This window comes from Canis lupus, chromosome 10 (genome assembly GCF_011100685.1).
Source record: "Canis lupus familiaris isolate Mischka breed German Shepherd chromosome 10, alternate assembly UU_Cfam_GSD_1.0, whole genome shotgun sequence".
Classification (NCBI taxonomy): domain Eukaryota; kingdom Metazoa; phylum Chordata; class Mammalia; order Carnivora; family Canidae; genus Canis; species Canis lupus.
In genome coordinates, this window is record NC_049231.1 from 28,170,897 (window position 1) to 28,194,503 (window position 23,607).

The 23,607-nt window shown below is 61.1% G+C and overlaps 1 protein-coding gene, 1 long non-coding RNA gene and 1 other non-coding gene across 6 annotated transcripts in view; 1 reads left to right on the forward strand and 2 right to left on the reverse strand.

The window, feature by feature from the left end:
• The window catches only part of ELFN2 (extracellular leucine rich repeat and fibronectin type III domain containing 2), a 56,949-nt gene extending 34,975 nt beyond the window's left edge, over positions 1 to 21,974 (forward strand). For 3 of the 4 annotated variants that reach the window (XM_038550653.1, XM_038550657.1, XM_038550656.1), the window contains one exon: positions 13,913 to 21,974. In XM_038550653.1, the coding sequence (XP_038406581.1) occupies positions 14,402 to 16,855 (2,454 nt within the window). In that variant the 5' untranslated portion in view covers positions 13,913 to 14,401 and the 3' untranslated portion in view covers positions 16,856 to 21,974. Of the gene's footprint in view, positions 1 to 973; positions 6,065 to 13,912 lie in introns of all 4 variants that reach the window. The other variant, XM_038550655.1, reaches the window with a different exon arrangement.
• Positions 8,036 to 14,242, reverse strand: LOC119873633. The gene is made up of 3 exons (XR_005365605.1): positions 12,794 to 14,242; positions 11,726 to 11,874; positions 8,036 to 8,227 (listed from the first exon to the last, which is right to left on the reverse strand). It is a non-coding gene; the product is annotated as an uncharacterized LOC119873633 (long non-coding RNA).
• MIR8828 (microRNA mir-8828) lies at positions 11,975 to 12,119 on the reverse strand. The gene has a single exon (NR_128771.1). It is a non-coding gene; the product is annotated as a microRNA mir-8828 (primary transcript).
• Positions 21,975 to 23,607: the final 1,633 nt, after the last annotated feature.

Here is a 23,607-nt window from a genome sequence, read left to right on the forward strand (position 1 = left end):
CCTTCCCACGTCTCCGGTGTGGGCCCTGAAAGGCACACCCCCTGCGGGCCTGGGCCAGAGAACTATAGGCTGTTGGGTAAAGAACCCGAGCTGTCACGGTTGTGGCTTGGCGTAGCCTGTGTTGACGAGATGAGGAGACTGAGGCCCGAGCGGGGAGGAGGGCTGTGGGGCAGGGCTGGGGTCAGAGCCCCCGCTGGGCCGCTCCCGGTGTAGCCCGGCTGTGCCCCGCCTGGCCGGGTATTTATAGTCTCGGCTGATCTATATTAACACCGGGGCCTGCAAAAGAGGCCTTTACAGCCTCTGGATCTAAGGATGGCTTTGAACCCCCCAGGGGCTGTGGAATCAGAGCTTGCCCCCACAGGAAGGGGAGAACGTGGCCTCTCATCTGTCCGTTTGCGGTCCTGGGGCTCACGCTGAGCCTTTCACCTGGAGAATCTTTGCTGGCCTGGGCCTGGGCTCGGGCCACCCTTTGGTGGGTTCCAGGTCTTTGTCTGGGGGATGTTATGCCCCGCTGCCCTCCTGCTCTGCAGGGGGACCATGTACACGGGCTGCGTGGTCTCGGGCAAGCCTCAGTCTCCCCATCTGTAGGATTGGGCCTAATTCTCTCCCAGCTTCACATGTCAGGCGCTGAGCACTCAGATGCTTGTGAGCTGGGAGTCAGTGTTTACGCTCCTCACGTCTCTTCTGGTCCCTGTCCCATGCAGTGCTCAGAGCCTGTAGGGACTGGAGTGTCCTCTCCATGGGCTAGCTGAGGCCATCGAGGACCTGGGGTGGCCTGACGTTGCCAGGGCCAGGCTGCCTGTTGGGGCACAATTCGGACTCCTGGAAGTCCGAATGTCCTAGCTTCCCAGACCCTGTCTCCTTCTCAGGGCCCGTGGGGTCCTTGGGGCAGGCCGGACTCCTCACCCCACCAACTTGGCTCCACCCCCGTTGCCACGGGGACAGCTCCACTAACTCTATGCTTCTCTTACAGAGCAGAGACGACTGGCCGCCCTGAGCGCAATTCAATTCAACAGACATTTACTGAGTGCCTACTATGCGCCAGGCCTTAGGCTAGGCACGGGGGTGGGGGAGCAGAGAGGAAGATGGGGTCCCATCCTCAGGTAGCTCTGGGCTGGGGGGGCTTGGAGAAGCTGAACGGCTCAGCACCAGGAGAGAAGCTGCATGCGGGGCTGGAAGCAGCAGAGGTACCTGGGTTCCAGTGCCTCCCTGGAGAGCTGCTGTCTCTCGTCTGTGCCTCAGTTTACCCATCTGTAAAATGGGGGTGGGTGAGGTGAGGTGGGGTGAGGCGATCTCTAGGATCCTTCCAGGATTCCATGGGGATAGAATCAAGGGATGGGGGTAGAGCAGCAAGACCACTACTCTCCCTGCACAGAGGAAATCTGAAGGCTTCTTGGAGGAAGAGGCATGAGGTCCGGGTTATAGGGGGTGGAGAAAAGTGGGAATGGCACCCAGGCTTAGGAACAGCATGAGCAGAGGCCCAGAGGACATGTAGATGGGCATCCCCACAGCTTCCCAGGTTTAAAGGGATGTCATGGGGTAGGAGCTGGGTGGGGGAGGGGCCCAAGGGTGACATGTTGGGGTGTGAGCTCTGCTCTGTGAGCTGTTCAGGGCAGAGAGTCAGGAACAATGGTCCTACTTTGTCCTGCCCCTTCTCTTCTCCTTTCCCCTGGGGTACATGTCATAGTCATGTTTCCATAGGACCTTGTGGGCAAGGTGGTGTCCGCGCCGTGCTGGGCACTTTGCAACCCTATAAAGTGGGCGTTGATGGGCCCAGTTCACAGACAAGGACATGGAGGATGAGAGAGGGAAGCTTCTCGCCCAGATCATGATCTGATCCCCAAACCCCCTGCGCTTCTCCCACTGGCTCTCCCTGAGGAGTTTTTCTGTCCTGTGTGACGTCTCCCATCCTGGGAACCCCCACCCTCCCAAGCTCTGAGGAGTGCCTGCCACGGGCAACGCAGCCGTCTTTGGAGGTGAGAGTGGGAAGACCCCCAGATGTTGTTAGCAGGTGGGCTCTCTCCAAGACCTGGCTGCCCCTGCAGCCACCCTTGGAGATGGTGAGGCGGGGTTCCTTCCCACTTTACAGATGAGCAGGCTGAGGCCCGGGGGTGGGGAGTCATGTGGCCTAGTGGAAAGTCAAACTCAGGGAAGTGACAGCCTGAGCAGGGAGCCCTGTCTCCTCTCGCCCAGCTGAGTGCAGCTGGAAGGAGATCCAGTTTCCCTGAGATCCGTGCAGAAGGAGACCCCTACAAGCCCTCTCCAGGAAGTGGAAAAGACTGGCATTGGAACCCAGACCTGGGTTCAATTTTTTTTTTTTTTTTTTTTTTTTTTTTTAATTTATGATAGTCACACAGAGAGAGAGAGAGGCAGAGACATAGGCAGAGGGAGAAGCAGGCTCCATGCACCAGGAGCCCGACATGGGATTCGATCCTGGGTCTCCAGGATCGCGCCCTGGGCCAAAGGCAGGCGCTAAACTGCTGTGCCACCCAGGGATCCCTCAGACCTGGGTTCAAATGCTGGTTTTGTCTTGCACAAATGGTGGGATCTTGAGCAAGTCGTTAATTACTCTGAGCCTTGGTTTCCTTATCTGTGGAGGGAGACAGCAGGCCTCCTTCGTTCAGTGGTTAGTAGATCTTTATTGAACACCTACTGGGTGCCTGGTTGGTGCTGGGCTTTAATGGAAAATCTGGCCCTCCCTCGGAGAACTCAGTCCAAGAGTAAAAGCAGCAGTTCCGATTCTGGTGGAGATGGGGAAAACCCTGGGGGCTGTGGGAACCCACAGGAGGGACCCTAACCAGACAGGTTTACTTGGCAGAGGAGGCAGGAGGGCAGGAGAGGAGAGCAGGAACCCACTACGCAGGACCCCAAGGGCTGGCCTCAGATGTCTGCTGTTGGAACCTTACCAGATCAGTAGGGAGCCAGTGAAGACTTTTGAGAAAGGGAGTGCCACACTCAGAGATTTATCCTCTAGGAGGCTCATGCTCTGCCGGATGGAGGATGAGTTGAAGGAGGCCAGAAGAGGGGAGACAGACCAGAGAGGATGCTGATAGAGAAGTTCATTTGGGGCAAGGAAAGAGGCTGAAGCATCACAGAGGGGGTGCACAGAGGCTTCCAGGTGTGGAGGGGCTGGGCAGCTGTGGGCTTCTGGCTGGCTCAGGGCAGAGGCAGGAGTGGGGAGAGGAGTGGAGGGACAGGAGGCAGGTGGTATGAGGGGGTGGGCCTGGTCAGAAGCCTCTGGAGGGGCGAGATGCTGGATGGGGCAGGGAGCAGGCTTGGGAGTTGCAGAGGGCCAGGCCGGGACCTCAGGGGAGGCCAGCGTAGAGGAGCCTGAGGGGGAGTGCATGGGAGGTAGGAGGAGAAGCCAGGTGTAGGGACTTCGGGAGGGGGATGGCACAAATCACATGTGTCGGGCACTTTGCCCAGTGCCAGGTCCACGAGAGGGCCCCGGGGCGGCAGGGGGGGGGGGGCGGCGTTGCCACAAGTCTTTGACCGGCAAGCAGACCGTAGTCTGTCCCCTCGCCATCCCCGCCATCCCAAGGAGGAAGGTGTTAGGGAAGGATGAAGAGGGGAGAGCATTTGCATGCGTAACAAGGCCGAAGTGAGGGAGAGAGAAAGAGGGAACAGGAGATGAAAAGAAATTACCATACGCCAGGATCTTGTTATTCAACCCAATTTTCAAAGGACCACAGCTGTCGCACTGAGATAATCCGTTAATTATAACAGCCATTGTGCTTTGGCAATGGGAGAGAAACCAGGCTGGGGAGCAAGCAGACGGCGAGGTGGGGGTGGGTGCAGGCCTTTGGGGGGCCGGACCTGTGAGAGAGGCCAGGGGCAGGCAAAGAGGGGTGTGTTGCCCTTGAGATTGAAAGGAAGACACTGTTGAGGGGGGCCGGGCCTCATCCCCTCCTGGCCACCATCGGTAGGGCAGTGGGTGGCGAGGACCCGCTGTGGGTGGGGCGCTGTGCCTCGCCTGCCAGCCTGGCCACTGTAACCGTACTAGCGGTGGCTGACTTTATTGAGCACTTACTATGTGCCGGACTCTGCTCTGTGGCTGTTCACTCCGCCCTCTGAGGTAGGGCCCTTCTGGTCTCATTTCACAGAAGAGGATACTGAGACTCAGAGGGCACGTTCCGTGGCAGAGCGGGGATCTGAGCTGAATGTGGCCCGCCCTTCTAGAACATTCGGGGGTGGCCGTCTCTGTGGATCGCCCATGAGTTTTAGGACCAAGGAATTGGTAGCTAGGGATAGGACTCTTGAGCCCCAGCCTTTTAATCAGAGACCCGCAAGATGACAGACCCATGCTGTTGGAGGATGGCTTGGTGGCCACGCGCCCTGGGCCACGATTTCTGTGCAGCCGGCAGTCATGGGGTGCCCCCCCTGCATTTCCGGGGCTTTTCCAGCATGGACAGAGCTTCCTTGTTCTCCGATGCCACAGCTGCAGGCCCCTGGGGGCTCCCCCACCTGCTCCAGAGAAGCTAGTCTCAGGGCCAGGAGAGGGACCCCTTGCCACTGCCTGCTTCAGGGTTGGGATGGGCTGAGCCCCTGGGATGGCTGCAGACCCTGGGTGCTGGGGCCTGCAACAGACAGTGGCAGGCGGGGGGGGCAGGAGTCCCAGGTGAGCAGAGCGAGGGGGTCTTGAGGTCTGTGGGGAGAGGGGTGGGAGCAAGGGGCCATTCCAGACACTCCAGAGCCCTTTGCTGCAGGCGCTATTCTGGGGTGATCTCAAAACTGTCCCTGGGATGTGGCTTCAGCAGCCGAGGCCTTGGGCCTCCCAGTGTCCACAGCAGCCTTGGCTGGCAGTGTTTTATGGGGGTAGGAATTATCTTTGGAGCCAGTAAACCTCAAACCTCAGCAGGAACCCCGAACCTGATCCGGGAACCCAAGCAACATCATTGGAGAGCCAGGGGTCCCCTGGGGGTGACAGGCAGAGCCAGGAGATTGTATGGGTGCTCCTCCGGTTAGAGGTCCCCACCCCAGTGGGCCTGCTTGGAGCCAAGGTGGGGTCTGCTTTTGGGTCAGAGCAGCTTAAAAGTAGAATTGATGACCCACAGAGACCAAGACTGAGTAGGCTTTTAGGATCAAGGAATGATTGATGGGTAGGTAGAGAACTCTTGAGCCCAGACTCATTATAGAGGCACCCCAAGATGGGAGAGCCTGCTGTTAGAGTGTCCCAGGGCCACAGAACAGGGAGGACAGGATGGCAGGGACTTCAGCACTCTCGGGTCCTAGACCAGGAGGCTTGTGGGATTCCCCCCACCCAACCCCAGGCCTGGGATTCTAATCATTCCCACACTGAGGTTCCCTCCGTGGCTGGGCTCATAACCTCCAAGGGGCAGCAGGCAGCCTCAGCCAGAGAGGCAGGGAGGCCGATGGGCATGTGCTTTGTCCCTGCAGGGACGCAGATCCTGGGCAGCCAGGCTTTCCAGGTGTTTCAGTGGATTCCAGAAATGGGGATTTTTGAAATGAAGCCTCCCAAGTTTTCAACATTGGGCAACTAATTGAACAAATGTTTTGGAAGCACTGTCCGGATGAAACAGGATCCCATGGCATCCCTTGACCGAGAGCCTGGTGCCACGGAGGGTCAAAGCCAACTGTGCAGGAGTCGTTGAGACCTCAGTTTCCTCCTCTGTAAAGTGGGAATGATAACGGTCCTGGCTCCCAAGGTGGTGCTGAGGATAAATGAGCTGACGTGAGAGGTGCTTAGGCCCAGCTCGTGAAGGAGCCAGGTCTGCAGCTTGCCCCAGGCTGCCCGTCCCTCCCCGGCCAGGCTGCCTCCCAGGGGGCTGCACTCTGTGCCACTAGAGCCTCCGCTTCTCCCGGTGGGCTCCTAATGTGCTACCCCGCTTTGGGATAGCCCTGAGGGTGTTGGAAGGCAAGGAAATGTTCACCCCTTGGGGCCCTGGAGGAGGAGCAAGCAGAGCTGGGAGGGCAGGCCTAGCCGGTGCCTGGTACATAGTAGGTGCTCCATAAATGTTTATTGAATGAATGAATGGAGGCCATGCAGGCAGAGGCAGCCGCGCGTGTGCAGGCACTGGTGAAAGAGCGGGTCCAGTGGAGACTGGTGAGTAGTGCCCGGGGTTGCAGCTGAGCGGGGCCTGGGGTTTGCTGGAGCCGAGGCCAAGAGGCCAGCAGGGACCAGTTTGGGGGGTTGGGGGCCAGGTGGGGGGGTCAGAGACTAGGTGGGGGGCGTGGGGACTAGGTATGGGGGTCAGGGGTCAGGCGGGGGGTCCGGGGCCAGGTGGGGGGTCAGGGGCCAGGTTGGGAGGCAGGGGTCAGGTGGGGGAGGTGGGGACCAGGTGGAGAGGTCAGACTGGGAGGCAGGGCCCCAGTGAGGGGGTCAGGGGTCAGGTTGGGGGATGGGTCAGGTGGGGGCAGGGCAGGGGGCAGGTGGGTATGTCAGGGGAGGGCAGGGATCAGCTGGAGGAGGCAGGGGTCAGCTGGGAAGGTCCTTTGAATAGCCTGGAGGATTCTGGGACAAAGTCAGAGATAACCCCTGGGATGGAACTAGGAGGCGAACTTTTAAAACAGGCCACCCTCAGCTCCGGGCAGGGGGCTCATAGTCTCCCCCAGGTGCCTGGCGGTAGGTGGGGTGGGTGCTGGGCCTCTCGGGGCTGGAGAGTGGGTACCAGGCAGTGGGCAGTCTGTGAGAGCTCTGAACCAGCGTCAGGCCTCTCTGGTTGGCTGCCGGGTAGTTTTTCAAGACCAAAGCCTTTTGGCAAAAACTCTTCCATCTTCCTGCTCGCCTCCTCCCACTGAGGCCTGGACAGGGCGTGGGTGCTAATGACGGATGCGACAGCCCCGGGAGCAGCTGGGCTCATGGGGGGTGACTCAGTGGGCAGTTTACAGAGGGCTTCGGGGATGGCCCCAGTAAACCAGGGAGACGCCAGTGCCCAGCTGTCCTCCCGCTGCACAGACGAGGAAACTGAGGCCCAGAAGGGTAAAGTGCTGACCTGCCCAAGGTGACACGTTGAGCCAGCCAGCAGTGTGTTGTGACAGCCGAGAGCACCGAGGACGAGCCTGAGCCCTTCCCTGGTCAAGGTTACTGGGCTTGGGGACCAGTGCTTGTATGTTGAGGTCGTGCAAACCCAATTACCACCCCCCACCCCGCCCACTGCCCTTAGCTCTCAGCCCTTGCTGCTGCTGCTGGCGTGTTCTTCTAGGTGAGCTGGAGGCTGCATGAAGGCAGGGCCTGTGTCCGCTGCGGTGCCAGGCCCCTCGTAGGCGACTGCAGGCTGATGATGTGTCAGACGTGGGTGAGCGTGCAGCTGGTTACACGGAGTGCCCCGCCTGCCCCAGGGCTGAGTGGCCAGCCTGCTCCCCGTTTCCCGGTGACACAGATATGGATGCAGCCGCTGTCTGCTCGCCTGGCTCCGGATGGCAGGGAGCCGGGAGCGGGTGCTGAGGTACCGAGGGGCAGGAGCCAGCTCCCCCAAGATGTGGAGCAGCTGCACCATAGACTGAGCCTAACGAGACGTGATTGAATGGGGGTGGACGGAGCCCGGCACCTGGGGTGTAGCCCAAACCGACACTGCCCGGAGCTGCCTGAGGATGTTCAGGGTACTGGGGCTCCCCAGTAGTATGTGCGAAGGAAGGGGCCCCGGGGGTCTGGTCGACATCTAGGACGAGGTGAGGGCACAAGGCTGGGATGCGCTCCTGCTACTCGAACAGAGTGTGGTGCCAAAGTGAGGGAGGCAGAGGGCCCTGGTGCCTGTCCCTGCTCAGACCATGTTGGCCTGATGCTGGGCTCCAGATGACACATTTTAGGAGGGACCTTGACAGCAAGCGTGACCTGGGGCAGTAGGATCCAAGAGCTGGGGACTTGAGACCATGGCAGAGGAAGGGTAATAGAGAACGTGAGGCTGTGCAGCCTGGATAAGCTGACAATAGGGCATGAGGTAACTGATGGGCAAATATTGGGTCTTTAAGGGAGGCCGTTGGCCTTGTTTTCAGTGGCTCCAGATGGCAGTCGGACCAGTGGACAGGGGTACAAGGAGTCGGAGTTGGCATATAAGAAGAATTGATAACAATCAGAGCCGTTCCAGAAGGGTTTAAGTAGCCTCAGATGGGTGCTGAGATCCCTGTCACTAGGGGTATGCAAGTTGGGGGAAGTTGCCTCAGCAGGAATTCTGGGAAGTCCTGCGGTTCTAAGAGCTCAGGCAGGCCCTGGCTCCCTGCTGTGTGGTCTTGGGCAGATCACTGCACCTCTCTGAGCCCATTTCCTCATCTGTAAATGAGAAGCATAGGGGAGTCATGTGGCTAACAGGAAGGCTCAGCGTGTTTCCTGCAGCCTCTGAGCACCCCGTCAGCAAGGCCCCTCCCTCTGATATTATCATCCTGACTCAGTGGAGTCTGGGGTTCTAGGGCCTCCCTCTGCCCTCTGTCCCCATCTTTGGTCCTGAGCTCTTGTTCCACACACTGTGTTCTGAGCACCTGCTACATGTCCGACCTTGTTCGAGGCATGGAGGTTAATTATAGTTGCGAACAAAATAAAGCTTGTGTTGATTTGGTGATGGGAGGGGGAAGGCGGCTGGTAATAAAGAAACTAAATGGTGTCTGGTATTGATGAGTGCCCTGACGGGACCACAGCCAGCTTTGAGTGACCAGTGAGTTATCTCAGATTTGGTGTCAGGAAAGGTGGGCTTGAGGGGAGCAGTTGAGCAGAGACCTGAACCAAGTGGGGTCTGGGAGAAGAGCATTCTAGGCAGTGAGAATAGCATGTGCAAAGGCCCTGAGGTAGGAGTGTGCCTGGGGGCTGGGGGTTTGAGGAACACAGCTGGCCTGGAATAAGTACTTTCTAAAGATGGAGAAATTGAAGTCTCTCGGCCCGTGGAGCCCATCTCCTGATAGGGAGGAGGGTGCCTCCACAGTGGGTAGGAAAGCCACTTGGCAGCCCCTGCATATCCAGTCCCTGCTGTGGGCCCAGCTCTTTAGAGGAAGCTGGGGAAGGAGTGAGCCTCAGTTTTCTCATCTGTAAAATGAGGCTAATAGCACCAGTCATGCAGGATTGATAGAAGATTCGAGGACTGTACACTGTCAGGCAAAGGGATAGTTAGGACTATCTCCCAGGGGAGGAGACTGAAGCCCCAGAGAGGTCAACAGCTCAGCTTTCAATCCCAGCATCCTTTGCCTTCAACATCCATACTTCTTGCTCTCTGCCCTGCAGCTCGGGCTCATTGTACCTGAAATCCGAATGGTTTACCTGCCACTACCATTCAGTGGTGAAGGTATAATTATCCCATTTTACAGACGAGGAACTGAGGCCCAGAGTGGCCTGCCCTGGGGAACCCCGTGAGGTGGAGGCAGCGACAAGATTCAGGGTCCGGCCCCCAGAGGGCAGCGGGGTAGGAGCCCATCTCTGGGACCCCGGCCTGGTGCTGTCTTAGGGCAGAGTGAGGTGAGGCGGCTGCCTGCCCGGAGAATTCTGGCTGGGTCCCAGGAGTCCTCAGCCCTCCTAATCCTGGGTAATGGTGTTGACACGGATGGTGACAATGGCACCTCGGGGAACCTTGGCCAGCCTGGCCCAGGGCAGAGCCCGTGCCAGGGCTTATCAGCTGCTGCAAATGAGCTTTCCCCCAGTTAACCCTTACCTCCCTGCTCCTGGGAGGCCGGAATATGGACTGCACCTGTTCCCCAGATCCCACCAGCGTCCCCTCCTCCAGTGTCCCCTTGGGAGCCTCCTGCCCTGTGTCCACCGTGGCTTGGGGTTTCACAGGAGCCCGGGAGGTCTATAGGAGGCACTCACCATGCAGGTGGAGAGGCAGGTTCAGAGGTGGCCAGTCTGCTGACCCCTGCTGACCCCTGCTGACCCTGGCTCCCCCATCCCCCATCCCCTGCCCACCCCACCCCCCAGTGGGGGGACACTCAGGCAGGCTTCCTGTCCCCCCACCCCCACCCTGTTCATCCAGCCCAGAGTGCAGAGTGAGGGGAGCCCTGGGGAGCAGTCCTGTGTGCTGGATGATGTGCTGTGCAGCCTGAGCAGTGTCCCTGGGTGGCTGGGCAGGGAGCCCCTGTGGGGCAGTGAGCCCCCAGAAGGGATTTGAGGTTGGCAGATCTGGCCACCCTGCTCCTGAGCCTGACCTGCCACCAGCGGCGTGTGACCCTTCCCTGGGGTCCTGGTATCTGTTTCCCCTCTGGGCAGGGCCCCTAATCCCTCCTCTGACTTTCTAGGATTCTGAGTCTGTGGTGGCTGCATGGCTCTGAACTCAGACCCCCACCTTACTGGCCCTTCTTCTTCCTCACCATCCAAGGGTGTCCCCATGACAGGGAAATTTGAAGCCAGCTAGGCTGGGGGCCCACCCCAAGATCCCTCTACAGTATGCTGCACCCCCCAATTTTGCCACATTCCTTTTCTGTGCTGGCAAGAGAGAGGGGCACCCTTACAGTGGTGCCGTGGAGGCACTTGGGGCCTGTCCCTCCTCGGGCCAGAGGTCTTTAATTCCTGCTGCACCTCTCTGTGCCCTGAGGGTAGGCCCAGGGTGTGGGTGGGGGGTGGGGAGGCCGGGTCAGCCTGAGCGCTGCTCTTGCCAGATGCTGCACCCTGGAGCCCCTTACCCTGCCCCCCGGCCCCCAGCCTGCTTCCCTGTGGGCCAGGCCCTCCCAGGTTTAAAGGCCCTGCTTTCAACAGCTACTTTGGGTTTCTTGCCGCCCCCCCCCCCCCCCGCCCCTCAGAGCTGGTCCCTGGCTGCAGTTTGGCCTGGCAGGTGGGCCGCAGGCTCCGTGCCCTCCCTCGCCTCCCTGAGCTGCTCTGCTGATTGGTTCCTGTCTCAGACGCTCGCTCTCCATTCATCTCCTTCCTGACTCTCCCGCTTGGCTCTCTTTGGTATTTTGTTTTCCTATCCTGCTCAGTCCTGGCCTCCTGTTTGCAGCGCCCCCCACCTCCCACCCCGGAGCGTGGGGTCGCTCCGCTTCCCCTGCTGGCCTGAGTGCTGGGGGATCGCTATAGCCACCAGGCCCCTGGGCTCCAGGTGCGAGGCAGCAGCCCTCCCCCACACCTTAGTGGGTGTGCAGCCGGGCTGGGGGCCAAGTGCTGCTGTCAGCACCTTCTTCCCCTTGCTGTCCGCCTTCCGTGGCGGTGTTGGGCCTCCAGGGGCGGTGGGCAGGCGGCCCAGGGACTGGGACGGAGTGGCTGACGCACACACACGGGAAAGGGTGATGGGGAGCTTCCTCCCCTTTGGTCTGAGTCATGAGAGGAGTAGGTAAGGGGAGCTGGGCCCTGGCCCAGGCTGTCCTGGAGATCATGAGGAGCAGGAGAGGGCGCCCCGGGCAGGGTCACCTTGAGGGCTTGGCTGCACACAGCTCAGAGTAGCTGGGGGTGGGGGCTTCTCTGGACTGTTTGGGAAGGGAAGAGAAGGGGTGGGAGAGGACCACCCCTGTCCCTAAGCCTGGGTGCCTCCTTCTAGTGCCCTCTCCACCCTCCCCCAGCCTTGTCACACCTCCTCAGCTTGGCTTTGGATTTCCAGAGGCTCTGGCCAGCTCAGCTTTGCCCTGCACCCCCTGCACCCGGCTGCGGGGAGCTGCCTTGAAACCCCCTCAGATCTGAAGATAGGGGGTGGGGAATGGAGGGGGCCTTCGTGTGGCTAAAGTTGCACATGTGCACACATACATGTACATGTGGAACACACACGTGCTTAAATGTGTTGACACATAAGCAGGTATCTGCCTTTGTTCCCAAGATGCCCCTACATGACCCCCTTCCCATCCCTCCACACACAAGTGAGCTCACCTTGGCCTGAGAATACTCTCTGGCAGGCTACAGGTGCCTGCATCCTGGGCGCTTGGGTGTGTATGCGCACACACGGCCGCCTGCACATCCGTCTGCTTGCACGCGTCTGCTTGCACACCCCTGCGCTGGCGTTCTGAGCTGGTGCACACCTGCACGCATACCCGCATACAAATTCGGTCCCCAGCCATTCCCAGCCGGATGTGGTACAGACAGAGGGCTCTCTGGCAGGGTGAGCTTGGCATCTCAGCCTCCTCCTGTACAACCTGGGTGCCTGTGGCAGGGGAGGGAACTGAGGGCCTACGGAGCCAGTCGCCAGGTCAGATGGCAGCTCGGGTCTCCAGACTCCAGCCCTGAGGCTGCACGGCGGCACGGCCAAGGACAGGAATGCTTTCTGCTCGTGGGTACCCGTCCCTGCCTGACTGCCTTGTGCCCCCTCATACCCCACCTGCCTGTCCCCCCCCAGTCCCCCCGCCGATCCCCATCCAGCCCCTCAGCCTGAACCAGCCCTGCGGGGGACCAGGAGGTGTGAGTTCTCCTCACCTAGAGGTCCTGATCATCACAGCTTCTGTCTCTGTGTCTGCCTTTGATCCGAGAGGTCATCAAATGCCCTGTTCACCTGCCACCTCCTCAACAGGAACTGCCTGCCTGGACTTGTTTCTCTCCCTGCTTCCCTTTCCTCTGTTCTAACCCTCTGGGGCTCAAGGCTGTAAATTGGTTTTGCTTTAACAGCAAAGGTTTAATACTTTTTTTTGCCCCTTTTCAAAGCACTCTGTCTTCCGGAGTTTCCCAGGAGGAGGAGCGTGAGGTAGAGGTGGCTCTTGTGAACAGTCTCTGGCTTGCTTTGTCTGAATATGGATTTCTCTGGCCCAGTCTCATGTCCCTGGCCACTGCCCAGGGTGAGGGGTGGGCACACTATGCTCTTCCCGCAAGTCGAGAGAGCCTGGAGTGGGAGCTGGAGCCACGTGGGGCTGAGCGGCCCCTGTCTGGCTTGCTGGGTGATGGGGGCAGGTCTCCCCTGGTCTGGGGCCCAGTCCCCACCTGTGAAACGAGGGTCTGCTGGCTGCGTACCCTGTGCCATCAAGTCTGCTCCTCTGCATCTCGGGCTTCGGCAGCATGGCTCCCCTTACTTCTTCCCCATCAGATGGCTGGGCAGGCATCTGGTCCCCACTTTACAATGTGGAACACATTCAGAGGTGGTTGGCTCCATCTGGCTAATTGGGCTGGGTGGAGGGGGCTCCAGACCTCCTGACTCCTGGTGCCTTGGGAGCCTTGATCCTGGCCTGAGCTGTGCTGTGGGACTAGGCGCAAGTCGCTGCCCCTCTCCGAGCCTCTGGCTCTCCAGCCACGGAGGGGATCCAGGGCTTCGGCCACACTCTTTGGGACGGTGCCTGCTGCAGGCCTGTGCTACAGGATCAGGGCCCTCTAATGGAAAGGGAGGTGATGCTGGGGGTGTGTCTGGCCTCCCAGACTCTCACCCTCTCTCCCTTGGCTCTGGTCCTGCTTGTAGAAATGAGTTCTCCCCATGCCCTCCCCCTGTGGGAGACCCCGGCTTGGGGGGGGGGCACGGTAATGCTGCTGTGCTCCCCCTCCCCCGTGGAAGCTGAGACAAGGGAATTATTTTTGGAACAAGAGCGGTTACACAACAAATGAATTATTTATCTTTGGGTATGGAGGGGAGAAGGCATTTTGTTGGGCTTCTTAATTCCTTTCCTGGATTGGAAGGTGCCTGCCTGGGTATGTGGTCGTGTGTGTAAGGGCCCATTTGTCCAACAGAAGACTGTGGGCGTGGGTTGCATTCTGGCTCACGTGAGGGCATGTGGGTCCTTGTGCAGGCAGGTGGATGAGTGTGGACAGGAGTGCTGAGGTGTGTGTTGTGTATGTGTGTGCACACGCATGCACCTGACCTGTCACTGTCCTGTCTTCCTTCTCTGCCCACCGTCCTCAGATTCTGTCCCCTTCTTCCTATTCCTTGTTTCTTGTCTCCTTCCTTCCAGACCTCTTGACCCCCTCCTCCCTCTCTCGCTGCCTGCCACCCTCCCTTCTTTGATGCAACAGGGACCCCAGAGTGCTGCTGAAACCAAGGGCCCCCGGGGGAGGGGTGGAGAAGGAGCAGGGCCCCGCTGGAGCTTCACTGGGGCTGCTCTGAGCCTTCACTGATCTGTCCCCCCTCTCGGTGCTGCCTTTCAGGAGCCAGGAGACAGATGGGTCTCTTCCTTCCTGTCCCGTCTCTCAAGCTCCCTCCTCAGAGCTTCATTCTCCAGCCTCCTGTGGGAATCGTGGGAATCGTCTGAAGTTTGAGCCTAGAACCAGAGGAGGAGGAGGAGGAGGAGGAAGAAGACAAGGAAGAGGAGGAGGAGGAGGGAGAGGAAGTCTTGAGAGCCCGTGCACCTTTCCAGAAACAGGCGGTGGGGGTGCGTCCCAGGCCCATCCTCGGTGGCCCACGCCTGCCAGTAGCACCCCTGAGAGGACCCCCCCCCCACCGCCGCCCTCTACCGCGGTTGGCACCGGCCGCGTCTGCTCCCTCGGGGGGACCCCTGTGCCGGGGGTCGCCCCCAAGATGGTGGCGGCCCCAGGGAGGACTGTGCCGCCAGCCCCAGCCTCCCGCTGCTAGGTCCCCTGTGCCCCGGGCCCCCCTTACCCCAAGCCCGGCCTTCCAGGGGGGCCACGGCCGGCGTCATGCTGCGCCTGGGGCTGTGCGCCGCCGCGCTGCTGTGCGTGTGCCGGCCGGGCGCCGTGCGCGCCGACTGCTGGCTCATCGAGGGCGACAAGGGGTACGTGTGGCTGGCCATCTGCAGCCAGAACCAGCCGCCCTATGAGACCATCCCGCAGCACATCAACAGCACCGTGCACGACCTGCGGCTCAACGAGAACAAGCTCAAGGCCGTGCTCTACTCCTCGCTCAACCGCTTCGGGAACCTCACCGACCTCAACCTCACCAAGAACGAGATCTCTTACATCGAGGACGGCGCCTTCCTGGGCCAGTCGAGCCTGCAGGTGCTGCAGCTTGGGTACAACAAGCTCAGCAACCTGACGGAGGGCATGCTGCGCGGCATGGGCCGCCTGCAGTTCCTCTTCCTGCAGCACAACCTCATCGAGGTGGTGACGCCTGCCGCCTTCTCTGAGTGCCCGAGCCTCATCAGCATCGACCTGTCCTCCAACCGCCTCAGCCGCCTGGACGGCGCCACCTTCGCCAGCCTGGCCAGTCTCATGGTGTGCGAGCTGGCCGGCAACCCCTTCAACTGTGAGTGTGACCTCTTCGGCTTCCTCGCCTGGCTGGTGGTCTTCAACAATGTCACCAAGAACTACGACCGGCTGCAGTGCGAGTCCCCACGCGAGTTCGCCGGCTACCCGCTGCTGGTGCCCCGGCCCTATCACAGCCTCAACGCCATCACCGTGCTCCAGGCCAAGTGCCGCAACGGCTCGTTGCCCGCCCGGCCTGCGAGCCACCCCACGCCCTACTCCACCGACGCCCAGAGGGAGCCCGATGAGAACTCGGGCTTCAACCCCGACGAGATCCTTTCGGTGGAGCCCCCGGCCTCGTCCACCACAGATGCATCGGCGGGGCCCGCCATCAAGCTGCACCACGTCACCTTCACTTCGGCCACCCTGGTGGTCATCATCCCGCACCCCTACAGCAAGATGTATGTCCTGGTCCAGTACAACAACAGCTACTTCTCCGACGTCATGACGCTCAAGAACAAGAAGGAGATCGTCACGCTCGACAAGCTGCGGGCGCACACCGAGTACACCTTCTGCGTGACCTCGCTGCGCAACAGCCGCCGCTTCAACCACACCTGCTTGACCTTCACCACGCGGGACCCCGTCCCGGGCGACCTGGCGCCCAGCACCTCCACCACCACCCACTACATCATGACCATCCTGGGCTGCCTCTTCGGCATGGTCATCGTGCTGGGCGCCGTCTACTACTGCCTGCGCAAGCGGCGCATGCAGGAGGAGAAGCAGAAGTCGGTCAAGGTCAAGAAGACCATACTGGAGATGCGCTACGGGGCGGATGTGGATGCCGGCTCTGTGGTCCACGCCGCCCAGAAGCTGGGCGAACCTCCCGTGCTGCCCGTGTCCTGTATGTCCTCCATCCCCTCCATGATTGGGGAGAAGCTGCCCACCTCCAAGGGGCTGGAGGCTGGGCTGGACACCCCCAAGGTGGCCACCAAGGGCAACTACATCGAGGTGCGCACAGGCGCGGGTGGGGATGGCCTGGCCCGGCCTGAGGATGACCTCCCGGACCTGGAGAACGGCCAGGGCTCGGCCGCCGAGATCTCCACCATCGCCAAGGAGGTGGACAAGGTCAACCAGATCATTAACAACTGCATCGATGCCCTGAAGCTGGACTCGGCCTCGTTTCTGGGGGGTGGCGGCGGCAGCGGGGACCCCGAGCTGGCCTTCGAGTGCCAGTCCCTCCCCGCGGCCGCCGCCGCCGCCGCCGCCTCGGCCGCCCCCCCTGGGGCGCTGGAGCGGCCCAGCTTCCTCTCGCCCCCGTACAAGGAGAGCTCCCACCACCCGCTCCAGCGCCAGCTGAGCGCCGACGCCGCCGTGGCCCGCAAGACCTGCAGCGTGTCGTCCAGCGGCTCCATCAAGAGCGCCAAGGTCTTCAGCCTGGACGTGCCCGACCACCCGGCCGCCGCGGGGCTGGCCAAGGGCGACTCCAAGTACATCGAGAAGGGCAGCCCCCTCAACAGCCCGCTGGACCGGCTCCCGCTGGTGCCGGCGGGCAGCGGCGGCGGCGGCATCCACCACCTGGAGGTGAAGCCCGCCTTCCACTGCAGCGAGCACCGGCACAGCTTCCCGGCGCTGTACTACGAGGAGGGCGCCGACAGCCTGAGCCAGCGCGTGTCCTTCCTCAAGCCGCTGACCCGCTCCAAGCGGGACTCCACCTACTCGCAGCTCTCCCCCAGACACTACTACTCAGGTTACTCGTCCAGCCCTGAGTACTCCTCCGAGAGCACGCACAAGATCTGGGAGCGCTTCCGGCCCTACAAGAAGCACCACCGGGAGGAGGTGTACATGGCCGCAGGCCACGCCCTGCGCAAGAAGGTCCAGTTCGCCAAGGACGAGGACCTGCACGACATCCTCGATTACTGGAAGGGGGTCTCGGCCCAGCAGAAGCTGTGACCCTCTCCTTCCCGGTGAGGCCGGAGGGGGAGGGCTGGGGGCTCGTGGGGAAGGGCCCGGCGGCCCGGCCGGGGCGGGGAGGGGGGTGACGGGGGGCGCTGGGGCCGAGGCCGAGGAGTGGACGCACACGCACACCCGCACGCACGCACCCATGCACACACCTGACCACCACCTGACTGTGAACAACCACCACCCGACAATAACGGACAGGAAAACAAAGACACGTTCTCCTTAAAGTTTACACACTGATACCGAAACCAGTCGTCTTTACTGTGCTGCCCAGGGACTCTGCTGGGGTGTGCGGGGCTGGGGGGGCGGGGCGCAGGCCAGGAAAGAAGCTGAAAGGGGGTGTGGGTTCCGGGGCTCTGGGACTAGGGATGGGTTTGGGGGCAGAGGAGTCCGGGGCGGGGAGAGGGTTCCCCTCTCCCACCCCCGGCTCTGGGGACAGGTCACTCACATGGAGATTTAGCACCAGGCAGACACTGGGCATCATTTCCTTTCTTTATGGCTGGGGAAACTGAGGCTCAGAGAAAGGAGGTGATAACCCCAGGGCCACACGTGGCAGGTTAGGCCCTTGCCCAACTTCCCAGCCCCATGCTGTGTCCCCGCCCTTCGTCTGCCCGCCACCCCCTTCCGGAGCTGTGGTCTCCTGGGGCTGAGGAACTTGAGAATCAGGCAGGTGCTCTTCCTTTCTAGAAAGCCCCACAGCCATGCCCCCCGCCCCAAGTGTGGAGCTGTGATTCATCACACTGGGGGTCCTTCGCCCCCTTGCCAGCACCCAGGAGAGATGGGAGGTCTTGCTTGCGAGAAAGGAGCAGAGGCACCAGAGGCACGGGGCCATTCCACCAGCCCCCTTCAAGTGTCTTCCAAGTAGCCTGGGAGCTGCTTCTGGGGCCTGAGGAGAGAGCAGCGGGCCAGCTCCCACCGCCTCTCAGGTGCAGGCCCCCTTGCCCCACCCCGCAGCCTCTCTGGGCCCCTAGGGCCCCTACTCATCCCAGAGGGCAGCAGTGAACTGTGATGCCTGGGAGCAGTGGGGAGGCAGGGTGTCACGGGGGTCTCTCTGCCTGTGCCCGCACGTCCTGGCCTCCCGCCTGCCTGACCCCCAGGTGGGACTTCGGGGGCAGCATCTCTCGGCCTGCCCAGGGGAAGGAGGGCTTTCCCAGGCTTACTCACCCACCACTTCTTGGCTGCCCTTCCCTCCCCACCCTCTGGCCAGAGGGGCTCCCATGTTTCCATGGAAATGGCCGCTCCTCCCCTTGCAGACCCCCACCCAACATCGAACAAAGCACAAACAGTGAGCACCACCCCTCCCTGCTGGGGGGGGAGCGCAGGCAGGTTCTTGGGGCCCCTCCCTCTTCCTGGCCAGCTTCTGTCTCCATGGCAACCCAGGGCCTGGCAGTTGGGACTGTTGGGCTCCTGGGGGTTCTCTCTCAGTGTGGGCGGTGGAGGGTGGTAAGGGAGGGCAGGGCCAGGTGGCTGTGGCCTCTCTCACAGCTAGGGGCTTTCAGGGATGAGTCTGGGGGCTGGGGGAGGCTGACCTGGGGTCCTGAGGCTGTGGGGGCTTGAGCACACTGTCAGGGTGCTGAGGGGCCCTTCACCTTTGGTTAGGACGTGGGCCAACGGGCGGTGGGGACAACTATAGCTTTGCCCACCTGCCAATGTGCTGCTTGGCTCCCCACCCACCTCAGGATGGGGAGGAGCCCACTCAGCTCCCCCCACAGCCCTGTTGGAGACCCCTAGCCTCTGGCCTGTCACCCCGTTGGGTTTCTTGAGATTTGGGGAGTGTGGCTGTGGGGTGAGAGTGGGCACTGGGGTGGGATCAAGACCTGTACTGTGTGTAGGGGGCGGTCCTGACCAGGAAAGCTAGTGCCATCTCCTGGGCTGGGGTGGGGGTGTCTAGCGACCTTTCTGCCAGGGGTAGGGTCTGGGGGAGGTCTTTTGGAGGGTTGCCAGGGCTCAACGGAGCGCCTCTCTTACACCCACTTGGGCGACAGACCAAGCCCAGGGCTCACTTTGGGAGTGACATTTGCAAAGAAAGGACTGTTTTTCTGGGGAATAGAGAGGAGGGGGCCAGCAGGATAACGCAGAGCAGACCTCCCTCAGCCCCTGAAACCTGGCCCCCCCAACCCCTCCTCACACCAGATTGGCAAAACTGAGAACAGCAAGCAGGCAAAGCCAGTGGTGTGAGAAAGCAGATTCCTGTTATATTTGCATGACGATTTTACTGTATTTTTCTGAGCAAACATCTGTCGTGTATGTGCCAGTTTGTCCAGACTCCCAGGCCCCCCTCCCGCCACCCCCTCTTGCCCACATTCCCTCTGTTGTGATCTGACAAGCAGCTCTTGAAACCTGGGGAGGGACCAGCTCTGCAAAAGACCCAAAACAGGTGCCACCGAAACACAGCCCCCACCCCGTACCCGTCTCCTGTCTTTCTGAATGGTGGATCCTGCAAGCGTTGCCTCACCCTGTGGGTCCCAGTTTCGTGCCCTCCTCCTTCCCCCTCCTCCCTGCCAGAGAAGGGTAGCCCCAGGGAAGGGAGCATGGGAGGACCTCTTTATCCCACTTGCTGCCCTTCTCAGATGAAGATGGGGGGTGCTGAAGAGGGAAGGGCTGGGTGGTTTGGCCATCAGGTTGGTGGGGGGACAGTCACACTGCTGAATACTGGGGGCTGAGAGCTCAGGGCTTCATGGGTGGTTTTATGGGGAGGCTTGGGGCCCTGAGTGGGGGGGAGCCCATGGAAGGAGCTGGGGCCCAGGGTGGCCTGGCCTCAGTGGAGATGGAGCTTCCCCCGGGGAAGGAAGGGAGCCTCACCCTTGGAAGGTGCGGGAGCCCCACCCTTGCCATTCCCCCATCATTCCTGGTTGAAGATGACCTCTAAAAACCGCAGGCCATCTTACTTTGGGGGCTTTAAGGCTAGGTCTCCGTCTTAATGGCGAGGGTCTTGCCACCTTGGGAGGCAATCAGCCTTCACAACCTAGATCGCGCCAACCTTGGAGACAGAACAGGATCTAACTTGGGCCTCTGGCCTCCCAGCCAGGCTGTATCTTCAGCTGCCCAGCCAGTGCCCTCCACCTGGGAAAAGTGCCAGTGCACCGTAGCCCACCTTGGAGGCTTTCTTGCATCTGTGTCCTATATCTTCCTGTTCAGGATACTTCTTCTCCCAGCCGTGAGCAAAATACGAGACACAAATGAACATTCCCGTTGAGGCGTCAGGCTGGCCGAGGCCCTGTGTTTGTAATGGCGATGAGCACGGTGGGCCTGGGCCGGAGCCTGGGCAGGTGGGGAGGGTGGGCAGGCAGGAGGGAAGGGAAGGGGAAGCTACTGGGCAAGGCGGAGGGCGAGGAAGAGGAGGAGATGTGGGTGCTGTACCCTGGACCTCCTGAGGAGGCCTCCTTACCTTGGGTTGTGCCTGGGCTTTGCTGTCACTGTCAGAGCATCTCCAGAGGAAATTCCTGGGTACCTATCGCTGGAGGGTGGCACCAGGAGGGCTACTGTCACTGGGAGGGCTGGCGCTGCTAACCCTCTGTTGGAGCTAATGGTTTTCCAGAAGGGAAAAGCAGAGGTCGGGGGCGGGAGGGTACAAACAAAAAAACACCTTAGTGTAGTGTAGATACCTCCACAGGGGTCCCAGGGCCTGCCCCTACCTGCGGGAGGCCCCTCCCCTCTGCACGGCTCCCAGGGGGCCAGGGGACAGTGCCAGAGGACTGTGGAGGCTGCCCCCAGTCCAGGCTGGGGGTGGGGTAGGGTAGGGCTATCTGTGGGGTGGTGGGAGTGGAAAGACCCACGGGACAGCAAGAGTAGGCCTGCAGGGCCCCAAGGGCTGGAGGGGCAGGGGAGAGGCTGGGCCTGGCCCTGGGGCTCTTTCAAGTTGCGGACTAGAAGCCGCTCAGCATCCCCACTCCTGGAAATTTGACAGAGAGGGAACAGAAGCTCAGGAAAGGAAAGGAAGGAAATCTTCTAGGGTCTCGAAACCAGATAGGGCTGGACCGAGTCCAGGAAGGGGAACCAGGCATGGGGACCAGGAGTAACAGGCCCTAGCTTGTAAAGGCCTCCTGTGCAGACAAGGGACAGCCACAAAATGTTCCCCAGTGGGGGACACTGTGTGGAGAATTAAAAAATAAAAACGGAGGGGATGGTGCTCAGGGCATGGGGGAGGGGCTCAGGGCACCCCTCTGACAGGGGCCCGGCTGGGAGGACTAACCCACCAGCTGCAAGGACCAGACCAGAGGGGAGGGGGTGAGGCGTGGCTGGGTGTCCCCAAGAAGCTCCTCAGGTGTCCCCACCCCCTCTGAGGGAGCCTACCCCACCCCACTGGTGGCTGAGCAGCGGGGGGGATGGGGCTCTTTCTGGGTGGCAGCACTGGGGGTGTCTGACCCTGAGGGGCCTAAGGGGGCAGGGCTGACCCGTGCCCAGGGGGGCTGGCGGGAAGGCTGGGGCTTGCTCGATCCATCCCTCCCCACTGAGGCTTCTGCTCCGCAGTGCGCCCTCCGTCCCAGGAGCTGCAGGGCTCCTTGTCCTCCATCCTGACCCACGTCCTCCCACCTCTAAGACAGAACCAGTATTTACACTCTTTGCCTCTCCTGCCTGCCTCAGAAGCCTCATTAAAGGTCCCTCACTGCTGCTGAGCTGAGGGAGAGGAAGGGGGTGTCAAACGGGGTGCGTGGGAGGCTGTGGGCTTTCTCTTGCTTCTTGCCCCTCGCCCAACAAGCACAGGGCTGGACAGGGGCAGGGGTCCCTCCTGGCTCCCCCCTCCCCTCCTCCCTCCGTTGCTCTCTCCCTCCCCCCACAAGGAGCCACCAGCCCCGTGGGCACCTGCGGCTGGCTTGGCACCTGGTTTGGGTACTGCAGAGCTGGACTCCCGGCCCTGGGCTATGAACCTGTGACCCCTAGCTGTGTGTGGACCTTTCCTTCCTCGGGGGGGGGTGGCCCAAAACCTCTCCTTTTCTTCTTTTGGGGGGGGTAATAACTTCATTTATTTTCTCTTCCCTCTATCTGCCTCTCCCTCCTCCCGATTTCCTGTTTTAAACTGAATGGCACGAAATTGTTTTCCTCAACTCGGAGATTCCTGTATGGAGAGAATCAATTTCTATATTTGCAATAAATTTCTTATTTAAAACAATGGGGCCGAGGTCTGTGTTGAATGTCGACCCCCTCCCTCCCCCTGCCCCCTGGCCCCCTCCCCTCACCAGCCCCTGCCAAGAGGGTGTCCCAGCACTTCCACTTTCCCTTTCTCGATGGAGCCCCGCACGCAGGGTTGAGGTGTGTGGCCCACGGATGGGCAGCCGCCACCCTGGTCAAGGGAGAAAGCAGTGTGTGTGCCAGAGAGCAGGGGCCAGCAGGAGATGACAGGGTCACGGTTCCCCTGCACCCCACAAGCCTGGCTGGCTAGGGGGCCTGGTGGCATCTCTTCCTGAGGACCTGGGCAGCCCTCTGCCAGCTGCCCTCCTTCGCCTTGTGGGGCCCCTGGCCTCCATCGTCCCTGCATTCAGCCAGACCCGAGAGACGGACAGGGTGTGGGCCTTACAAGTCTCGGCTGATGTGCGGGGATGATGTCCCCTGGCCGGTGGCCTGCTTGCAACTGTTCTCTGCCCTTCGAGAGGGGCGGGTATGGGGCCCAGCGGGTCGCCTGCCAGTGGTCAGGCCAACTTCCGGGCAGCCTGCCCAGTCCCACCGGGTCTCCGAACGGGTCTGCTGCCCTTTCCTGCACAGCTAGGAGCCGCCTCTGCTCCTTCAGGGATCAAGAGATGCAACTTGTCTCTGGCCTGGCAGGGAGTTCAGGTCTTCATCCAGGGAAACCCTCGCTTAGGTGGGGCCTGGGCAAGCCCCACCTCCTCGTTTCCCCAGGCCACCCTGTGCATGGACCCCTGCTCTCCAACTGCTGCCAACCACCACCACCCCTCCCCCACCCGCCCCCGGAAGCCCTTGGATTCAACCTGGATCGCTATGGGGGTCCTCTGAGTGGACTCGCTGGCGCCCAGCTATTCTTCTGTGAGTGATGTCACACGGTGGCACGTGGCAGCTCTGACCCCGGGTCAGGTGTCCCCATGGCCCTGGTGGCCCTTGGCCAATGGGTCTGTGCTGATCGCTTTCACCTCCCTGAGAACTGGTGTGCACTGGGGGATCTTTCTGGAAAAGCCCCTGTCTGAGCCCGTGCTGGCGTCCCATCTCCTCTCAGCTACCCTGGGGCACCCCGCCCTGCTGTCTCAAGGTGGCAGCTGCCTGGCCCACAGTCTCCTGAGACTGCTGCTTCTTGGCTCTTACCAAGCAGCCCATAGCTCGTGTCCTGTTTCCTGGGAGAAGGTTCAGGATGAACTTGCGTCGTGGGATGGGAGAAGAGAGGGGCATGTCTGCTGGAGGGGTCAGAGTAGGGGGCAGAGTCTGGGGTCTCATAAGCTCTAGCATCTCAGGCCTGCAGCTGGGGCTGCCCCGGGGTCCCCCAGCCTGGCTGAGGCTCGGGACCACCCTGCCCAGACACTTTCCTGTGACACTTTGCTCCAGCGTCTCCATCAGCATGGGCCTTTCCTTTTGGAGGGGGTCTCATTATTCCCAAGGATACAAAGCCATGACCCAAGGTGGGCCTGAGCCGGGGTGGGCGTGGGGGGTCCAGGCCAGTCTAGGTCATTCCATTCCTGCGACCCTAAGCAACTCGGACTCCCACGTTCCTTTCCACAGGGGTCTTAGGGTCATCTGCAGTTACTGGGAATTTGGAAGTGTCTTCAAGGACAACTTTGCTTTTGTGAACAGAAAGACTC